Raw genomic sequence first — 17,578 nt, forward strand, 5'->3', positions numbered from 1 at the left:
GCATTTATTGTTTATAAAAAGTTGAAGAGACATGGAGATTTTATAGTAATTATTACAGTACTATTCATAATATAAAGCCATTTAACACTTATTGCACATTATATGAATGGTTGTTTTAATGATAGGCAAAAATATTTTTTACTTTTGTCATCTTCATTTAATTTTAGATAGTGGTCAGCCACAAACTCACTGTCACAACTGGCCAATAAAAAAAGATACCGGTTCTGTTCAGAGTTTTTCGCCTCACGTCTTTTTTCTTAATAATAGAAAAAGATCGATAGTGGGCTCGATAAAAGCTCGGTTCGATAAGCAGGCTTGATAAGGTGCTCATTATCAATAAAAATTAACGAGCTCCATCCCTACTATTCGGCACCGAGTGCCGCACTACAAGCTTGTATATCTGCTATTTGGGTTTTTTTTTAATCGTGAAAATTTGTGCAAATCTTTGAATATATATATTTTTCAAAGCGCACATTTTTAACTCAAATCCTTGCTTCTGGGGGATTCTACAAATGTCGTCTAAATCCTAACCTATCCTATGTTGCTATAACATCAGTGGTTCTCTTTTTTCATGTCAAGGACCACCCAAAAAGATATGTATTTGTCCGCAGACCCCCCCCCCCCCCCCATCTCAAAATATTTTGTTCCAGGGACCCCCACCAGAAGCCAAGATTTGAGTTTAAACTGTATATACATATATATTCAAATATTTGAGTTTAAACTGTATATATATATATATATATATATACATTTATTTTTTCTCAAAGATTTGCACACATTTTCACGATTTTCTTTCCTGAAAAATAGCAGATCTACAAGCTCATAGCGCGGCACTCTGTGCCGCGCTATGAGCTTGTAGATCTGCTATTTTTGATTAGCAAAGAAATCTAAAGTGACACACAGATGCGTTCTCGGATTGAATGGGTTAAAATACCTTCCCTGTAGGCGAAAAAGCCGATACTGCCTAAAATGCTGTTATCGGTATCAGTGATTATGCCAGTGTATGCCATCCCCATAGCACATCATTTATCACATGATACAGTATGTATGAATTAGGGTCAGAGAAAATAGAGAGGAAAATATTGACCAAAACCTCGTCTCTGTCTGTCTGTTTGATTAACCTTTGACCTGTGCAGTTTCAGAGGTGTGATTTCAGTAAATAGAGACATACTGTATAAATCATGGAGGTACTATGAGGAACTTTGTAATTACGGTAAGTCATTAACTGAATATTGATATTACTAATACTGCCATGAATAATGATCTTTATATGACACACTTGTTAAAGTGCAAGACCACTTTGGTAGAGGTTTGGGTTGTGTAGTTACCTTGCCATGATGTAACTCCAAAGGTGGAATAAACTACCATTACACCTAAGACAGGCAGCCTCTGTGGATAGCTTTAAAGCACAGCTCAAGACCTACTTATTCACTCTTGCTTGTAGTTGATTTTTAAATCTCTGTGTTGTTATTCATGTCCTCACTGTTTCGCCTGATTCACTGCCTTTTGCTATTATTTTAATGTTGTTTTATGCTTTTGCTTTTCTTTTTTTCTTTATTGTTAAATTAGTTAGTACTTTTTCTGTAATTGTATTCTTGCTCTGTAAAGCACTTTGAGCTGCATTCATGTCATGAAAGGTGCTATACAAATAAAGTTTATTATTATTATTACTAATATAGAACATCACCAAACCCAGTACTGGTTTTTTTTATATAAAAATGTCAACTTCCTGTTGATTTTGCTATTTTTATTAAGAAGAAAACCCAGACTGGATCCGTGGATACGGATCCGTACCTTCAAATAGTAAAATCAACAGGAAGTTGACATTTCTATTTAAAAAAAAAACAGTACTGGGTTTGGTGATGTTCTATATTATCTGAATCAACTTTGTTTGTGTTCGTTTATGTGCTAAAAGAGTGACTTTGAGAGCTGTTTTACCGTACAATGTAAGTCAATGAGGAGCATATTTTGAATTATCAATTTCTAATCAATGGAGCAATTATTTTTGATTTCTTGTCCACCTTTGGAGTTACATCATGGCAAGATAACTACACAACCCAAACCTCTGCCAAAGTGGTCTTGCCCTTTAAGCCCTATATGTTATACTTTCGTCTATTCAAAAATCTCAATCTACAAACTCACAACACGTGGCATTGTGAGCCTGCAGGGAAAACGGGTTGAAGTGGTTGAACCACTTGACCGGCGTCCCTCAGGGCTCTATGCTGGTGTCTTTATTGTTTTCACCGAACATTAAAATACCTTCCCTGAAAATAGCCGATCTACAAGTTTGGAGCAGCTTGTTATGTAGATCTTTTATTTTATGCTGCATGTTGGGGGTTTGGATCTGGGAACGCATACTGTGTCATTTTAAGATTTTTTGGGCTATTTTCTTTTGAAAAATCGTGACAATTTGTGCAAATCTTCGAATATAAATATTTTTGAAGATCTGCTATTTTTGAATAGCCAAAAGACATCTAAAGTCACACACGGACCTTCCCTGTTGCCGAAATAGCGCCGAACTACAAGTCGGGAGCTTGTTGTAAGATCTGCTATTTTATGGTTGGAAGTAGTAAGTGGTTAACCCATTAAGACCGGGGACGCATCTGCGTCTCATTTTAGCGCTACGAGCTTGTAGATCTGCTATTTTTGAAAAATCGTGAAAATATTTTTAAAATATTTTTTTCCGAAAAACTGTTAGGATTTAGAATTTTCTAGAAGCGGCCTCAAGCTACATTGTGGGGTCAGATGCGGGGGGGGGGGGGGGGGGGGTGCAGGCAGCCCCCCAACCCCCCCCCCCCCCCCCCCCTTCCCTGAAGGACTGATGTCAGCGATAACAACAACTACACACTAAGCAACACAAAACACAACGTCCTGTAACAACAACTACACACTAAACAACACAAAACACAACGTCCTGTCATGTCATCATGTCAACCAGACTCCTCAATGGAGCGTCCACACAGCTCTTTGTCTGGACCACACTGACAGCCTGTTCACACACACACACCATTACATAAAGCAGGGGGGGTCTTCAACAGAGGGGCCCGACCGGGGACCCCTTAGGGCCCCCAGGGGTCCTTGGGGGGGGGGGGGGGGGCAGCAAAATATATATTTTATATATATATATATATAGCATCACAACAATTTGAACCTTTTATACTTTGGCTTTTCAAAAATAGCAGATGTACAAGCCCATAGGTTGGCACTTGGTGCCGCACTATGAGCTTGTAGATCTGCAATTTTTGAAAAATCTTGAAAATTTGAGCAAATCTTTGAATATAACTTTTTTAAAGCGAACATTTGTAACTCAAATCTTTGCTTCTGGGGGGGGGGGTCCTCCGGAACAGAATATTTTGAGATGGGGGTCCGCAGCCAAAAAGCCAAACATCATTTTGGGGGTCCTTGACATGAAAACGTTTGAGAACCACTGCCCTAGGGGGGTCCTCAGAGTTACTACAGGATTTGTGTGATTATAGGATATTTCTTTTTTGACATTAACAACTTCAATCCTAGAATTCCCTATTCTGAGGGTAACATTAGCCAAAGAAATCACAGATCTACAAGCTCGCTGTGAGCTTGTAGATCGGCTATCATTGTAAGAATGGAATGCGGAAAGGTCTATCTCATTGAGGAAGTTCCAATGTTTGGAACTACAGCCCGCTTTGCGGCGAAATGAAAGCGTGACGGAACTCTCTCTCTTCTACAGCACTGGTATTTACTACAGTCGTTAAAGGACGACTCCGCCCATTTTCAACCTATCTTCACATTATTGTTGTTCCTCACTAATAATGCTCATGATAAAATGCCACCATTTCTGTCTAGTATACTCATTACTCCCTCTGTGTATCAGAGGAGGGCTGTGGACACTTCAGAAAACCCTGCCTACCAGTGACATCATAGATGGGGAATCCAAGCTAATAGATACCGCAGGCTTTCTGTTCCTGGAAACTTCCTGGGAATTGGAATCTCGTTTTTTTTTTTTAAGAAAAACCTGCCAAACGACGATGTCACTGGTGGTAGGCTAGGCATCCTTTAACTATGCAGTGTGTAGTATGTATGTAGAGTAATAGTTATTTAGAACATACAGTAGTATATGTAGTATATATCAGTGGTTCACTAACTTTTTCATGTCAAGGACCCCCCAAAATGCTATGTATTTGGCCGTGGACCCCCGTCTCAAAATATGTCGTTCCAGGGACCCCCCCCAGAAGCAAATACTTGAGTTACAAATGTACGCTTTAAAATATAAATGCATTCAAAGATTTGCACACATTTTTACGATTTTTCTAAAATAGCAGATCTACAAGCTCATGCTTGTAGATCTGCTATTTTTGAATAGCCAAAATATACGATATGGATAAAGATTGTGAGGCATTATTAACACATTTTGCCGGGGACCCCCTGGTACCCCCCCCAAGGACCCCTGGGGGTCCCCGGACCCCACTTTGAAGACCAATGGTATATGGTACTATAAAAATGAACGATGTAGAACAGAACTATATTCATTATTAAATATGTAGTATACTAGGTACAGTACTATAGTTATTAAGTAGGCCTATAGTGTACAGTATGTAGTATGTAATAGTCATTAATAGTCATTAAGTATAATAGTATGTAGTATAGTCATTAAGTAGGCTAATTAGTAAAGTATATAGTCAATATAGTCAATAACTAGTAGTCATTAAGTAGCATTATTATTAGTTTTGTCCAGGCTGTCTGTCTGGGTACTGTATGTTTTAAAATTAATAATAATAATAATAATAATAATAATAATAGTCAATAACTAGTAGCCATTAAGTATCATTATTATAGTTCTGTATTATAGGTCTGTCTGTCTGTCTGTATAGGCTATTGTATGATTTAATAATAATAATACTAATAATAATAATAAAACAATTGAAACAGTCCTGTGTGTCTGTATAGGCTACTGTATGTTTTAATAATAATAATAATATTAAAACAATAATAATATTAAAACAATAGAAACAGTCCAGTCTGTCTGAAAAGGCTACTGTATGTTTTAATAATAATAATAACAACAACGATAATAATAACAAAACAATAGAAACAGTCCAGTGTGTCTGTACAGCCCACTGTATGTTATGAACGTTAGCCTGTAGCCTTTAGCCTGTCAGTGACAGCAGCAAATCCCAGCCCTTCATATTCACACACACATACATATATATATATATAAATATAACATATAATATAATACATAATAGACACTCACACAGTTTATTTGGGTGACTATAGCAGCAGCACGTCCATCATGAAGCGTCCACTGCCATCATATATCCCGCCGTAGTGCTGGTGTTCCAGAGGCTCCTCCAGAGAGCGGCCGTCGCTGCGCTGCTCTCCCCGCAGAGAGGCTGCTGTCTGCCCGCTGCTGGCCCAGACTGAGAGCCGCTAAACTGATCCCATAGGCCGGGGGGGCGCCACTAGCTGTGATTGGTTCAGTTTTTAGGTGGTGGAAAGTAATCTGTGTTATTAAAGTACATTTACTCAAGTACTGTACGTAAGAAGTGGTTCTCAAAGTGGGGGGGGTCCGGGGCCCCCCAGGGGTCCAGGCAGGGGGTCCCTAGCAAAAATCACTTTAACCATCAAATAATCGCAGATCTACAAGCTCATAGTGCGACACCGAGTGCCGCACTATGAGCTTGTAGATCTGCTATTTTTGGAGAAATCCCTGGCACTAAAATATTTTTGAGATGGGGGGGGGGGTCCGCAGGCAAATACAAGTCATTTTGGGGGTCCTTATGAAAAAAAAATGAGAACCACTGCTGCATTTAACTCTAGAACACTAAAGGTTGAATATTATCACACCATTCATTTTACTCAATATAATATATTCCATAAAAATACTTCTCATCAAAATATCTTAAAGTACAACAATACATGGCAAATTGAGGCATTCTTCTTTAATGTTTCAATATCAAATATCACAAAAAAACTGAATCGGTGCGAAAAAAGCAATAACATAATAAGATCTCATGTAGGCAAAATCTGTGAAAAATGTGGGAATTGTTAACAAAGAATTCCAAAAGAATAATATTAATGGAGCCGAGGGTCAGTTGCACCACCTCACACTAAGTTCAAACTTAGCCTATAGTTATAGCTTAAACACATTCAATCTGGGAAAGTATCATTTTAGATTTCTTTGGCTATTCAAAAATAGCAGATATACAAGCTCATAGCGCGGCTTGTAGATCTGCTATTTATTTTTTTTAATCGTGAAAATGAGTGCAAATCTTTGAATATATATATTTTTTTTAAATATATATATATTTAAAGATTTGCACAAATTTTCACATTAAAAACGAAAAAATAGCCAAAGAAATCTAAAAATGACAGAGACACTTTCCCGGCTAAATGGTTTAAATGGCTTTTTTTTAAAGCCATTTAAGCTATAACTAGGCTAAATTTGAACTTTAGTGTGAGGTGGTGCAACTGGCCCCTGGGAACTTCTTCTTATTCGGTCCACCCTCATCCCCATGGGGACATGTGAGCCTTGTCCAGTGAAGACACAGTCCTACTATACATCATTGGTTCTCAAAGTGGGGTCCGGGGACCCCCAGGGGTCCTTGAGGGAGTTAATTAATTACAGCTAAATTGACTTGAGTATTTCCAATTTTCGACACTTCTCTACTTCTACTACACTACATCTCAGGGGCAAATATTGTACTTTTTACTCCACTACAATCATTTGAAAACTTTAATTACTAGTACTTCATAGATTTAGATTATTATTGCAAAACTATAATACATAGCCTAACCTTCAGCCCTATAGATTTATGCTCTTTGAAAATAGCCGATCTACAAGCTCAACAATGCCTCGCGATGCGACGCATTGTTGTTGAAACCTGTTGAAATTGGGACATTCTGCATAATGAGGCATTTAACTTTTGGTACTTTAAGTATATTTTGATACCAGTACTTAAATACTTTTATTGGAGTAAATGTTGAATACCGGACTTTTACATCGTCAGAGTATTTCTATAATCTGGTATTGATACTTTTTACACTTAAGTAAAAATAATATGGGTATTTATCTCTTCAAAGATCTCCCAGAAGAAAACAATGCAACTGTCAACAGTCAGTGAGACTATGTGGTTGGTTGTCGCCGATGACAACCACACCAATAGCCAATCATAGCGCGTCTGACCCTTCCGGGCTATGGGATTCTACAGGTCGCTTCTGTTGTTGTTGCCAGAGCCGTATCAAGAGAGAGTTATGACACTAGCGTTGACTCCCACCGTGAGAATGGAATGCGGAAGTGCTCTGTCTATCTCAACGAGATAGTTCCAATGTTTGGAACTATAGCCCAGAGCGGCCCGCTTTGCGGCGGGATCAAAGCGTGACGTTACTCTCTCTTCTACACTATGGCTGCCAAAAAAAAGAACTTACTGCGCACGCGCGCAGCAAATGTCACCAGACGGCGTGGCATGTGATTGGTTAAATGTGTAGCTCTGGTTCATTGTAACGCAGGCTGCGCAGCCTCTCGTCTTTAGTAAAAAATAAACAATACACTTTCGCTTCTCACCAAAACAAAGACGGTTTTAAGATGTTGAAAACCTAATTACTTTAGTGGGAACAATCGGAGCCCCCCACCTCACGTCTAAAATACACTTTTTGACCAGAAAAGAAAATATTTCACCCAGAGGAAAACATGTTTTAGTTACTCCACTGCGCCCCCTACAGAGCCGGTTAATGGAATTTTTCTATTGACCATATTTTCCTTCCGGTGAAATATTTTCTTTTCTGGCCAAAATGTGTATTTTAGACGTGAGGTAACGGGTTCAGAGTGTTTCCACTAAGGAAAATATGCTTTCAACATCTTAAAACCGTCTTTGTTTTGGTGAGTAGCAAAAGTGTATTTTATATTTTGACTAAAGACGAGAGGCTGCGCAGCCTGCTCTACCGGGGGTGTGAGGACAACAGCTAGAAAGTACCATAGCGTTAAGGAGAACCTGATTGGTTAATGTGTGGGTGCGACTGCGCTCGTTTTTTATCCTGCACCGTTCCCTCTTATAGGAGTTTATAGGAGTGGTGGGAAAAGTACTCAAATGTTTTACTTAAGTTAATCAACTTGATTCAATACTTTATTAGCAGTTTGCCAAAAAAAAATAAGCAAGTACAGTTCAATACAAGGTCTGCTATTAAAGAGGAAAATCAATATCAATACTGCAATGTAGAAATACTCTGTTACAAATAAAAGTCCAGAATAAAAAAAATACTTGAGTGAAAGTACAAAAGCATTGGTATCAAAACGTACTTAAAGTACCAAAAGTAGAAACTTCTCATTATGCAGAATGTCCAGTTTCACAAGGGAGGCATATGTTTACAATGTATAAAACATCTTTTGAAAATAGCCAAAGTTTAAATAGGGCTAAAGTGGTTAATGTGTGTTTTGTAATAATAATTCGAATCTACAAAGTAACTAGTAACTAAAGTATTCAAATAATCGTGGTGGAGTAAAAGTACAATATTTGCCTCTGAGGCCCACTTTTACTGTAAAAGTATTGAAATGTGGAAATGCTCAAGTAAAGTAATAGTACCTCAACATTGTAATTTCCACCACTGGTTGTGTTGAATGAGACTGGATCAGTGTATCTGCCCGCCTGTTGTTCTCACTATTCCTGCATTCACTATCCTCACCTATTAGCTGTCATTGAAATGGAAATAACACACAAAAGAATACTGTATGTCAATTAAACTAACGTTTATTAGAAGATACAGCATATGGCAACAGCTGGCAAACATTTTGGAAGAAAACTATTTTTAACAGTATCAATACTCCAACGTAGAAGTACTCCGTTACAAGCAAAAGTCCGGAATTCAAAATTTACTTGAGTAAAGTGCAAAAGTATTGGTATCAAAATATAGATAGCATACCAGTATATAGATAGTATCAAAAGTAGAAAGTACTCATTATGCAGAATTACATGTAATTGTGTGTCTGTGTTTGTCTAGTCGTCCTGACAACAGATACCCGCCTCACAGGCCTCACACATATCTTCCTGGTGAGGTTTGGTCCTGACCTTCCCAGAACTCACTGACCAGCGATCATCATCATCATCGTCTTCTTCATCATCTTCTTCTTCTTCTTCGTCATAGCAGTTCTTCCGTATCTTCCCAAACAGGTGGCTCAGGGTGTTTTCCACTGCTTCGTCCGTAAATCCCGGGAGGACGTAGCCGCCGTCAGGGCAACGTCGTCGACACGCCTGCCTAAAGGGCCTCATGATCACCGTCCCGCGGCCGGTCTCGCCGAGCAGCCGGTACCGAAACAAGACCACCACCCTCGCCGAGTTCCATTTGAAGGAACAGGGGCTACAGTGGAACCTATATGGGAGGTGATGGGGAGAGAGATACAACATGCACATCAGTGTACTGTACACACACACACACACACACACACACACACACACACACACACACACACACACACACACACACACACACACACACACACACACACACACACACACACACACACACACACACACACACACACACACACACACACTCTCAACCCATGCATTCAAGGGCAGGGCCTCAGAAACCAGGGGCACCATTTTGTTAAAATTGGGTCTTTCACATTTTGTTTTGCATTCAAATTGACAACATTTCCCCCAGGTGTGTGTCGGGGGGGCAGGTGGCAGGTGCCTGGTGGCTCATCGAGTTAGTGACCAACATGATCTAACCCTAACTCAATAACATTACCTGTTCATTACCTATATGCAACTGTTTTAACTGATTGTCTTTATGTTGATATGCGTAATCTCTGCATCATTATAAATAAGGGTCTCCCTCAAGATCTGACTACTGGGGTTATGTCTAGCGTTTCTCTCCTAGGCTCCAGGCACCTAGGCTCCAGTGTAGCCTGACAGCGCGTCGCGGGTTCGAGTCCCGATCCCGACGGCCTTTGCTGCGTGTCACTCCCCATCTCTCTCTCCCCGTTTCCTGTCTAACTCACTTCACTATCAAGAAAGGCACAATTTTTTTTTTAAATCTTCAGCGTGTTTCTCCTCTATCTCTCGCTGCCCTATTTTTCCTGTCGCTCTAGTCTACACTCTCAATGAAGCCAGAACTTCCAAAACAGTTTGTGTTACAAAAAACGTTAAATGTTTTCAGCATGAAGAACATGTGCTCAGCATGTATCTATACTTCAACACAGACAGTAACCCCTGGAACAATAGCCCATATAGCCATACAGTATATCCTAAACCTAAATAGTCTACAGTTAGTACTATGCTGTAGGCCTACTCTGTTCATATTCTGTATACTGTATGTATGTGTTTCAAATCTTTTTAAACACAAGCCTGTTATTGACCATCCTGATCACATGGGTTCACAAAAGTTCCAACATGATCTTGAGGGGAACTTTTATGAACCCAGGTGATCAGGATGGCCAGAGCCAGGCTCTAAAATGATCCCTTCTTGTGTATCAGGGCAATATAATACCTTTAGTGGCATGTTATCAGAAACATCTTGTACAGTATGTGAAACCACACTTGCCCAATATTAATGATTCTGATAGTACACAGGTTATTGGTGAGATATCCTTTCCCAATAAGATAATGATGTACTGTCTGTCTGTCACCATAAACAAGTGACTGTGTTATGATGAACAAATACATCATACATACTTTCCAGAGGCACAGTGGCTGTAGACCCTCCAACCTTTTCTCCGCTCCCCTTTGGAGATGTAGTCTGTCTGGCTGTAGGTAAAGTTCAGGCTCCACGGGTCTTCAGTGTCCAGCTCTGAATCCAACATGTTATTAAAGCTGTCCAGCCACTGCGACGGAATCCAATCTGTACAATAAGACAATATTATATGTTATTTTTTCTAAACCTAATCTAGGATAATTGATACAGTTATAACGTTGATTCCAAATAGCCTACTATTCCTTTTAATGTATATATGGCATTCTGGTAACACATGATCTGTGTTATGATCCTCCCTTATCTGGCAACGGCAGTATTCTGGAAAACAAAAGCTAAGAACTTTGCTTTCCCTTTCCAGTCTGCCAAATCCACCAGTACAGTACAGTACAGTACAGTACAGTACAACATCACTAGGTGTCACTGAGGTAAAGCAGTTCCTCCAGAATCAGAGCACAGCGGGACACCCAAGGGTGCTGCCAGCAAACTGACAGCCACATCAAACCCTCCACTAACACTAACAGAGACACCAAAAATCACACACAAGTTGAGAACCACTGATCTAGAATGGTGACATGATATGGCAGTGAAATACTCTTAAAAAAGAATAATATATACGCCACATGGTTGAGCTGCTTAGCAACTTCATTTCACACATACATTAACATAATTTTTGCCAATGGCAAGGTTCTCGACTAATTTGTCTGGCAGGCCGCTATGGTAAAGTACAGGTTGGCATGGATCAAGCACCTTGTGGTGGCTTTTGGCTCTTTCTCCATCGTGTCACTTACTTACATGATTGGCTATCAAGTCAGGTCATAGGAAGTATAAGTATCATTCAGGATACTATTCCACATTGCCATTAAGTCAGTATTTACATTCCTTTGCATTAGGAGATTAGATATATTATGTCTCACTATTAGAATTATGAACTGTTGTCACACACACTGTGATATTGTACAATATGCAGTGAGATGTTTGCTGGTGTGCTCCAGTGACTGCAATAAACATAGTTAAAACCAAAAAATACTTCAAAGGACCGAAAACGCACATCTAACCTGAGACATAATACAATCTAAGAGCTAGGGAGAAAAACGAATCAATGTACAGTAAACTATACAGAGTGCTCAATCCAAGAAGCTATATACTGTACAATACAATGCACAGAAAGTGATGTAGTGGCAGCAAGCCTGATTTCCTTGGGCAGGGCAGAGCAAGTGTATAGGCTCACACAACATAGGTGAAATAGCACGGAATAAAAATTCCGTATATAGACGACTAGAAAACCCCGAAAAGCTGGGCATATGAGCCGCAAATCCCACGGTGAAATAACACAGGTTGCAATGATTTACCATTCTGTGCCCATCGGTATATAACTCAAACGGCGCTGAGTATGCTCAAGCGAACATCGCAGCGTTCAGCACGGCAACTCGTTCACTTTAGCTCACTCGGTGGTGCTTCACGTGGCACCAGTTCGCTTGAGACTGTGCGCCTCCGACATGGTAAAGTCAATGGAGGGGATACGAGGCTTCCGGGTTTTCTAGGTATCTATGTACGGAATTACTTCTGTGATATTTCGCCTATGTTGTGTGAGATCAGGTTGGTATAGGAGCTCTATTTGCAAAAGCCCTTTTGTTTCTAGCCTGAACTTTGGAATGACCGGCAATGCTTTGCCTGAGGATCTAAGGCAAATGTAGAACTAGACCTGACCTGGCCTTGGACACACAACCTGTCAGGTCCTCTTTGATTTGTACACCAGATACCTGACACTGCTAGTGCTCACCCTCTCCACTGGGGACCCCGGGGGTCTCGAGGGCGGTCTGCTGCCTACTCCCAGCGTCCAGTTCTCCTGTGTCAACAGAAAACAAACCAGTGTGATACTACTGCCGTTTGCAGAATGTATTTAGTAACATTTCGAGGCTCCAAGCTCTTCCTCAGACTTGGTCTGAGGAAGTTACCAAACATGTATACTATATAAATGTAAACTCTGTCTACTGATCAACATGGACTCACGTCTGTTTGTGCTCCCCGTGCTCCCTGGAGGCATCATTTCAAAGACTGCAGCAGCGATTCCCTTCTGATGTGTTGAAAAAACACGACTTGTCACTTCAACGCATTCTGAAATGAAAACCACCATTTAATGCTCAAAGCAAAAGCTAATCAATTACCTAAATCAGTGTATCAATATTGGACAAATACTGTATGTCTAAAGTATAATTTAGAATTAGCTGTAAATAGATTTTAGATATAGATTGGCCGCTATAATACATTTCTCCCATATGCTGTTTGTTCAAAATGAAGCTTTTGTGAAAGTTCAACAAGGAAGAGATTTCCACTGTTTCATTCTTTTTACTGTTCTGTTCAAGCATGAAGCTAAGCACAAAGCTAAAAGCAATAATGTGTGTCTGAGATTATGACTGACAACTGCCTGTTTTACTATTCGTTGTTTGACGAAGTATATGGTTTAATAATTGATAAATATAAATACATTGATATTCTTTTCAACTTGAGCTCTCTTTATGGAAGCATATTTTGGCCATGTTTTGTATACGTATTTAACAACTTGAAATAAGTAATGTAAACAATATGAAATATAATAGTATGTCTGACTACAAAGGTAGATTTACCTCTAAACAAAGGCCTCTTACTGGGCTCAGGGTCCCAGCATCTCTTCATGAGGTCGACCAGATCTTTCAATCCAGCTGCCTTCCTCACATCTATTTTGTGAAGATCGGGTCTGTCTCCCCTTCGAATCCTGTAGGTCAACAAGGACTGATCCATCCCTACATAAAATACAGGAAACATATTTGGTTTTGTGTGCGTGCGTGCGTGCGTGCGTGCGTGGGAGTTAATCATTTACTGTACCTGAATAGGGAATCTCTCCAGTCAGAATGGTCCACAGAACTATACCGTAGCTAATAAAAAGGGGGAAGCATTAGTAAAAGGTTTTCACACAATAACATGTATTTGATGACTCTGTCTCAACAGCATTCCTTCTAGAGTTCACCTGTAAACATCATAGGAGCGAACACGGCGGTATGTATCTCTAAAAGCCTCAGGGGGGATGAAGGATGCGGTGCCTCCTTTGTTTAGACCGCTGGTCGACCTAACACTGTTGGACACCGTAGACAATCCAAAATCTGCTATCTATTGAAAGAAAAAGAATAAAAGAGCATTTTGTTTTTATCTAAGCAGCGCATGACCACCAGATTTATGAACAGATTCCACCAGGCTACCATCAGATTGCTGAATAAGAGTATAAGGCCTGATCACCACCTGTCACCAGGCTACCATCAGACTAACTGTTGAATAAGACCTGATCACCACTATCAACTGGAACACTTTACTTCAAACTGACTGTCTCTATACTGCCTCCCCCTGGTCAGCCAGGGCGCCTGATGGAGGGGAAAGGAACTGGTTGGAATAACGTGTTCCTTCCACGCACTACGTCCAAACCGGGGAAACTCCCCCCTGTCGGGTGATAAGAAGGCTTGTTAGCTCTCATGCATTGAAGGAGGCATGAGCTCGGCTCTGGGCTCTCCCTAGGCTGGCAAAGGGAGTGTAGCGCCCGGGATTACTTACAATTGGCACTGGGTGAAAGAAATGGGGTTGCAAAATCGTGGGGATTTTTTTTTAAGTGAAAACAAAAAAAAAGAAAAGACATCCCTTATATGTTCCTCTGTGCAGACTGTACTTTTCCTGTGGATCTACCATGTGGATTTAATATTGTTTTTATTTTGTTTTTGAAGTTTCTGCCAAAAGTGTTTTTCACACCTTATGTTTAACCTCATGTACACACTGTATCTGCTGTGTGTATAAATCCCAAATATTAACTTATCAGGAAATGAAAAAAAATATTCAAAATGTTTTTTAAAACAACACAATACTGCTTCATCAAAGTTGGTATTGTGACTTTATACATTGTGAGATACTTGCATGTGTCCTTATATTATCATCACTTTACCCAAATACAGCTCAAGTGGAGTTAGGAGGTTTATGACCAGTGATGTGGAGATAGTTGTTTTGTCAATCATTGATTAGAATGATGAGGTCAGATGGAGTCGTTATAAAGTTTGTTTATCTTCCGCTCTGCAGCTGCTCTGTATGCCACACAGGGGAGAGGGGGTGGAGTTAAGAGGTTTGACAGGCAGTTTGAGGGCACTGACCTCAAGTAACACTGTCCTCTGAAAAGCCAGCAATCTCTACAATAACCATCGCACCCACTCACCTCTGCACCTAAATGGTCCTTTGCTCATGTAATGTGCGATGGAAGCACTGTATTGAAAAGACCCGATTATTGAAATCCCAAATACGGAATAGACTTCCATAATGTCACATTTAATGCCTGTCTTTGTTTATTTGTTTATTTGTTTATTTATAAGGATCCCCATTAGCTGTGCCCTGAAGCACCGCTAGTCTTCCTGGGGTCCGCATCTAAAAACAATACATTTTACAAACATGTGTCATACATTTAAAAACAAATTACAAAAAGGAAAAAAACAAAACAAAAACAAAAAGCAATAAACAGAAACAAATCATAAACATAAAAAGAAAAAATATATGTATTTGGCTATGTGATCCATTCACATTGTGCTATGGAACACATAAGATTAATTAAAAACAGTTTAAAAAAATATATATATGTATATATATATCTAGTAGCCTACATTTCATCACAAGTATGTTCCAAGGTGTTTTTTTATAAGTTTTTTTAATCTTGATTTCTGTATTATTTTGGTTATTGGCAGTGGCAAGGAGTTCCATGTAATCATTTCTCTGTATTTTACTGTGCTTTTCAGGTAGTTTGTGTTTGCCTTGGGAAGTGAGAATCGACCTTGTGTTGCCTGTCTGGTGGCATATGTATATGACTCTAAATGATGTTTTAGCTGTCTGTACAGGTATATTGGGGATTTGGATTGCAAAACCTTCCATGTTGACATTATCAGTGTGGCAGTGATTTTATCCTCAACTTTTAGCCATTGTAGATCAGAGTGCATGGTGTTGATGCTAGTTCTAAAAGGACATTGGAGGGCTAGCCGTGCTGCCTTATTCTGCACTAACTGGAGTTTATTTAAATCTCTCTTTGTGGCGTTCGACCATATTATTTGACAGTAATCGAGCTGCGAAAGAACAAGTGTGTTTACTACCAGTTTAATTAGATCAGGTGTAAAGTATGATTTGCATCTCCTTACCACTGCCAGTGACCTTCCCATTTTCTTCACAACAGCGTCTATGTGATTTGACCAGGACAATTTGTTATCAAGGGTGATTCCCAGGAGCTTAGTTTCCTTTACTTGCTGAATGGGTTTGTTATTTATGAAAAGTTTGAGCTCTGGCTCTTTCCTTAAAGAATAGGTTGAACCAAATGCGATGCTTTTTGTTTTGAGTGTATTAAGAATCAATTTATTTTCTAGTATCCAATTTCCATTTTTTTCCAGCGCATTATTCAAGATGATATTTAAGTCTTCAGATGTCGTTGCAGATGCATATATAGTTGTATCATCTGCATACATCGTTGATTTGGCATCTTTTAGAACTAGAGGTAAGTCGTTTGTAAAAATGGAATACATAAGTGGACCGAGGCAACTCCCTTGAGGAATTCCACATTCCATAGACCTGCTATCTGAGAAACTTCCATTAAAGAAGACGCTTTATGCTCTGTGTCTCAAATAGCTTTCCATCCAGGTGATAGCAGATGGTGTAAATCCATAAGATTCCAGCTTTCCAAGAAGGAGCTTGTGGTCAATTAAATCAAATGCAGCTGAATAATCTAATAAAACTGCCCCACAAATCATTTTGTTTATACCAGTCATTTGTCATTTGCTCTAGAGCGGTACATGTAGAATATCCCTTTCTATAAGCATGTTGAAAGTTTGTAATTACATTATTAACTTCAAGGTATTCCTGTATTTGATTGAATACTGCCTTTTCAAAAACCTTACTTAGTGCTGGTAACAGGCTTATTGGGCGACTATTAGGGCCACTAAAAGATGTTTTCCTGTCTTTGGGCAGTGGGATGACTTTTGCTTCTTTCCATGCCTGTGGAAAGACTGACATATTTAAACTGGTATTTATTATGTGACAAACTGGGCGTGCAATATATTCTGCTGCCATTCTAATTAGTTTGTCATCTATGTTATCCATCCCTGGTTGCTTGTCTTTACATGTTAATTTTATTAATTCATCTACTGTTTTCACTTCTAATTGTTTAAACTCAAAATGACAGGGCTTATCCTTCATATAATCTTTGATTTTTGAAATAGACAAGCTGTTGTCTGTTCCATGTGGTAGCTCATTTCTTAATTTATGTACCTTGTTTATAAAATATTCATTCAGGTGGTTTGCAATTTCTTTAGGTTTTGTTATAAAGGTACCTCCACACTCAATATATGTGGGTTGTGGAGTGGTATTTCGCCCCATTATGTTATTTAGTGTACTCCAAAGCTTTTTCCCATCATTTTTTGTTCTTCTTAACTGTGCAGCATAGTATAGTTTATTTTTCTTTTGGTTAAGTTTTGTGACATGATTTCTCAGTTTGCAGTATGTCTGTTTGTCAGCTATACAACCACTCTTTTGTGCCACTTCTTTTGCTTCATTCCTTTCAGACATACTGCCTTTTAATTCATCATCGAGCCATGGCGCTCTATAAGTTTTCACTGTCAGTTTCCTGATGGGCGCATGCTTATCAATAACTGGTTGAAACTGTTTAAGAAAACAATCTAATGCTGCATCTGGTTCCTTTTCTTTGTAAATATTTGACCAACATATGTTACTAACATCCTCCAGGAATGCCTCCTGAGAGAAACCCCTATAGGACCTTTTATACACAACTCTTGGTTTGGCTTTGGGTATTTTACTTCTCCTTGCTATTACTACAGCATTATGATCGCTACAACCTATTGGGACTGAGACAGCC

General features: G+C 39.3%; 2 protein-coding genes across 7 annotated transcripts in view; both read right to left on the reverse strand.

Annotated features, from left to right (window-relative positions):
• The window catches only part of LOC311062248 (ankyrin repeat and IBR domain-containing protein 1-like), a 63,833-nt gene extending 58,464 nt beyond the window's left edge, over window positions 1-5,369 (reverse strand). For all 3 annotated transcript variants that reach the window (XM_084081129.1, XM_084081127.1, XM_084081128.1), the window contains exon 1: window positions 5,233-5,369. The gene's annotated coding sequence lies outside the window, so the exon portion shown is untranslated. The remainder of the gene's footprint in view (window positions 1-5,232) is intronic.
• Window positions 5,370-8,635: 3,266 nt separating this feature from the next.
• LOC311062253 (receptor-interacting serine/threonine-protein kinase 3-like) overlaps window positions 8,636-17,578 on the reverse strand; it is a 107,857-nt gene continuing 98,914 nt past the window's right edge. For 2 of the 4 annotated variants that reach the window (XM_084081141.1, XM_084081140.1), the window contains exons 4-10: window positions 13,670-13,809; window positions 13,528-13,577; window positions 13,290-13,445; window positions 12,676-12,780; window positions 12,446-12,511; window positions 10,647-10,812; window positions 8,640-9,339 (exon numbers count right to left, since the gene is read on the reverse strand). In XM_084081141.1, the coding sequence (XP_083937267.1) occupies window positions 8,967-9,339; window positions 10,647-10,812; window positions 12,446-12,511; window positions 12,676-12,780; window positions 13,290-13,445; window positions 13,528-13,577; window positions 13,670-13,809 (1,056 nt within the window). In that variant the 3' untranslated portion in view covers window positions 8,640-8,966. Of the gene's footprint in view, window positions 9,340-10,646; window positions 10,813-12,445; window positions 12,512-12,675; window positions 12,781-13,289; window positions 13,446-13,527; window positions 13,578-13,669; window positions 13,810-17,578 lie in introns of all 4 variants that reach the window. The other 2 variants (XM_084081139.1, XM_084081142.1) reach the window with 2 other exon arrangements.

The sequence above is a fragment of the Gymnoscopelus microlampas genome (genome assembly GCF_963454915.1).
Source record: "Gymnoscopelus microlampas genome assembly, chromosome: 15".
NCBI classification, from domain to species: Eukaryota; Metazoa; Chordata; class Actinopteri; order Myctophiformes; family Myctophidae; genus Gymnoscopelus; species Gymnoscopelus microlampas.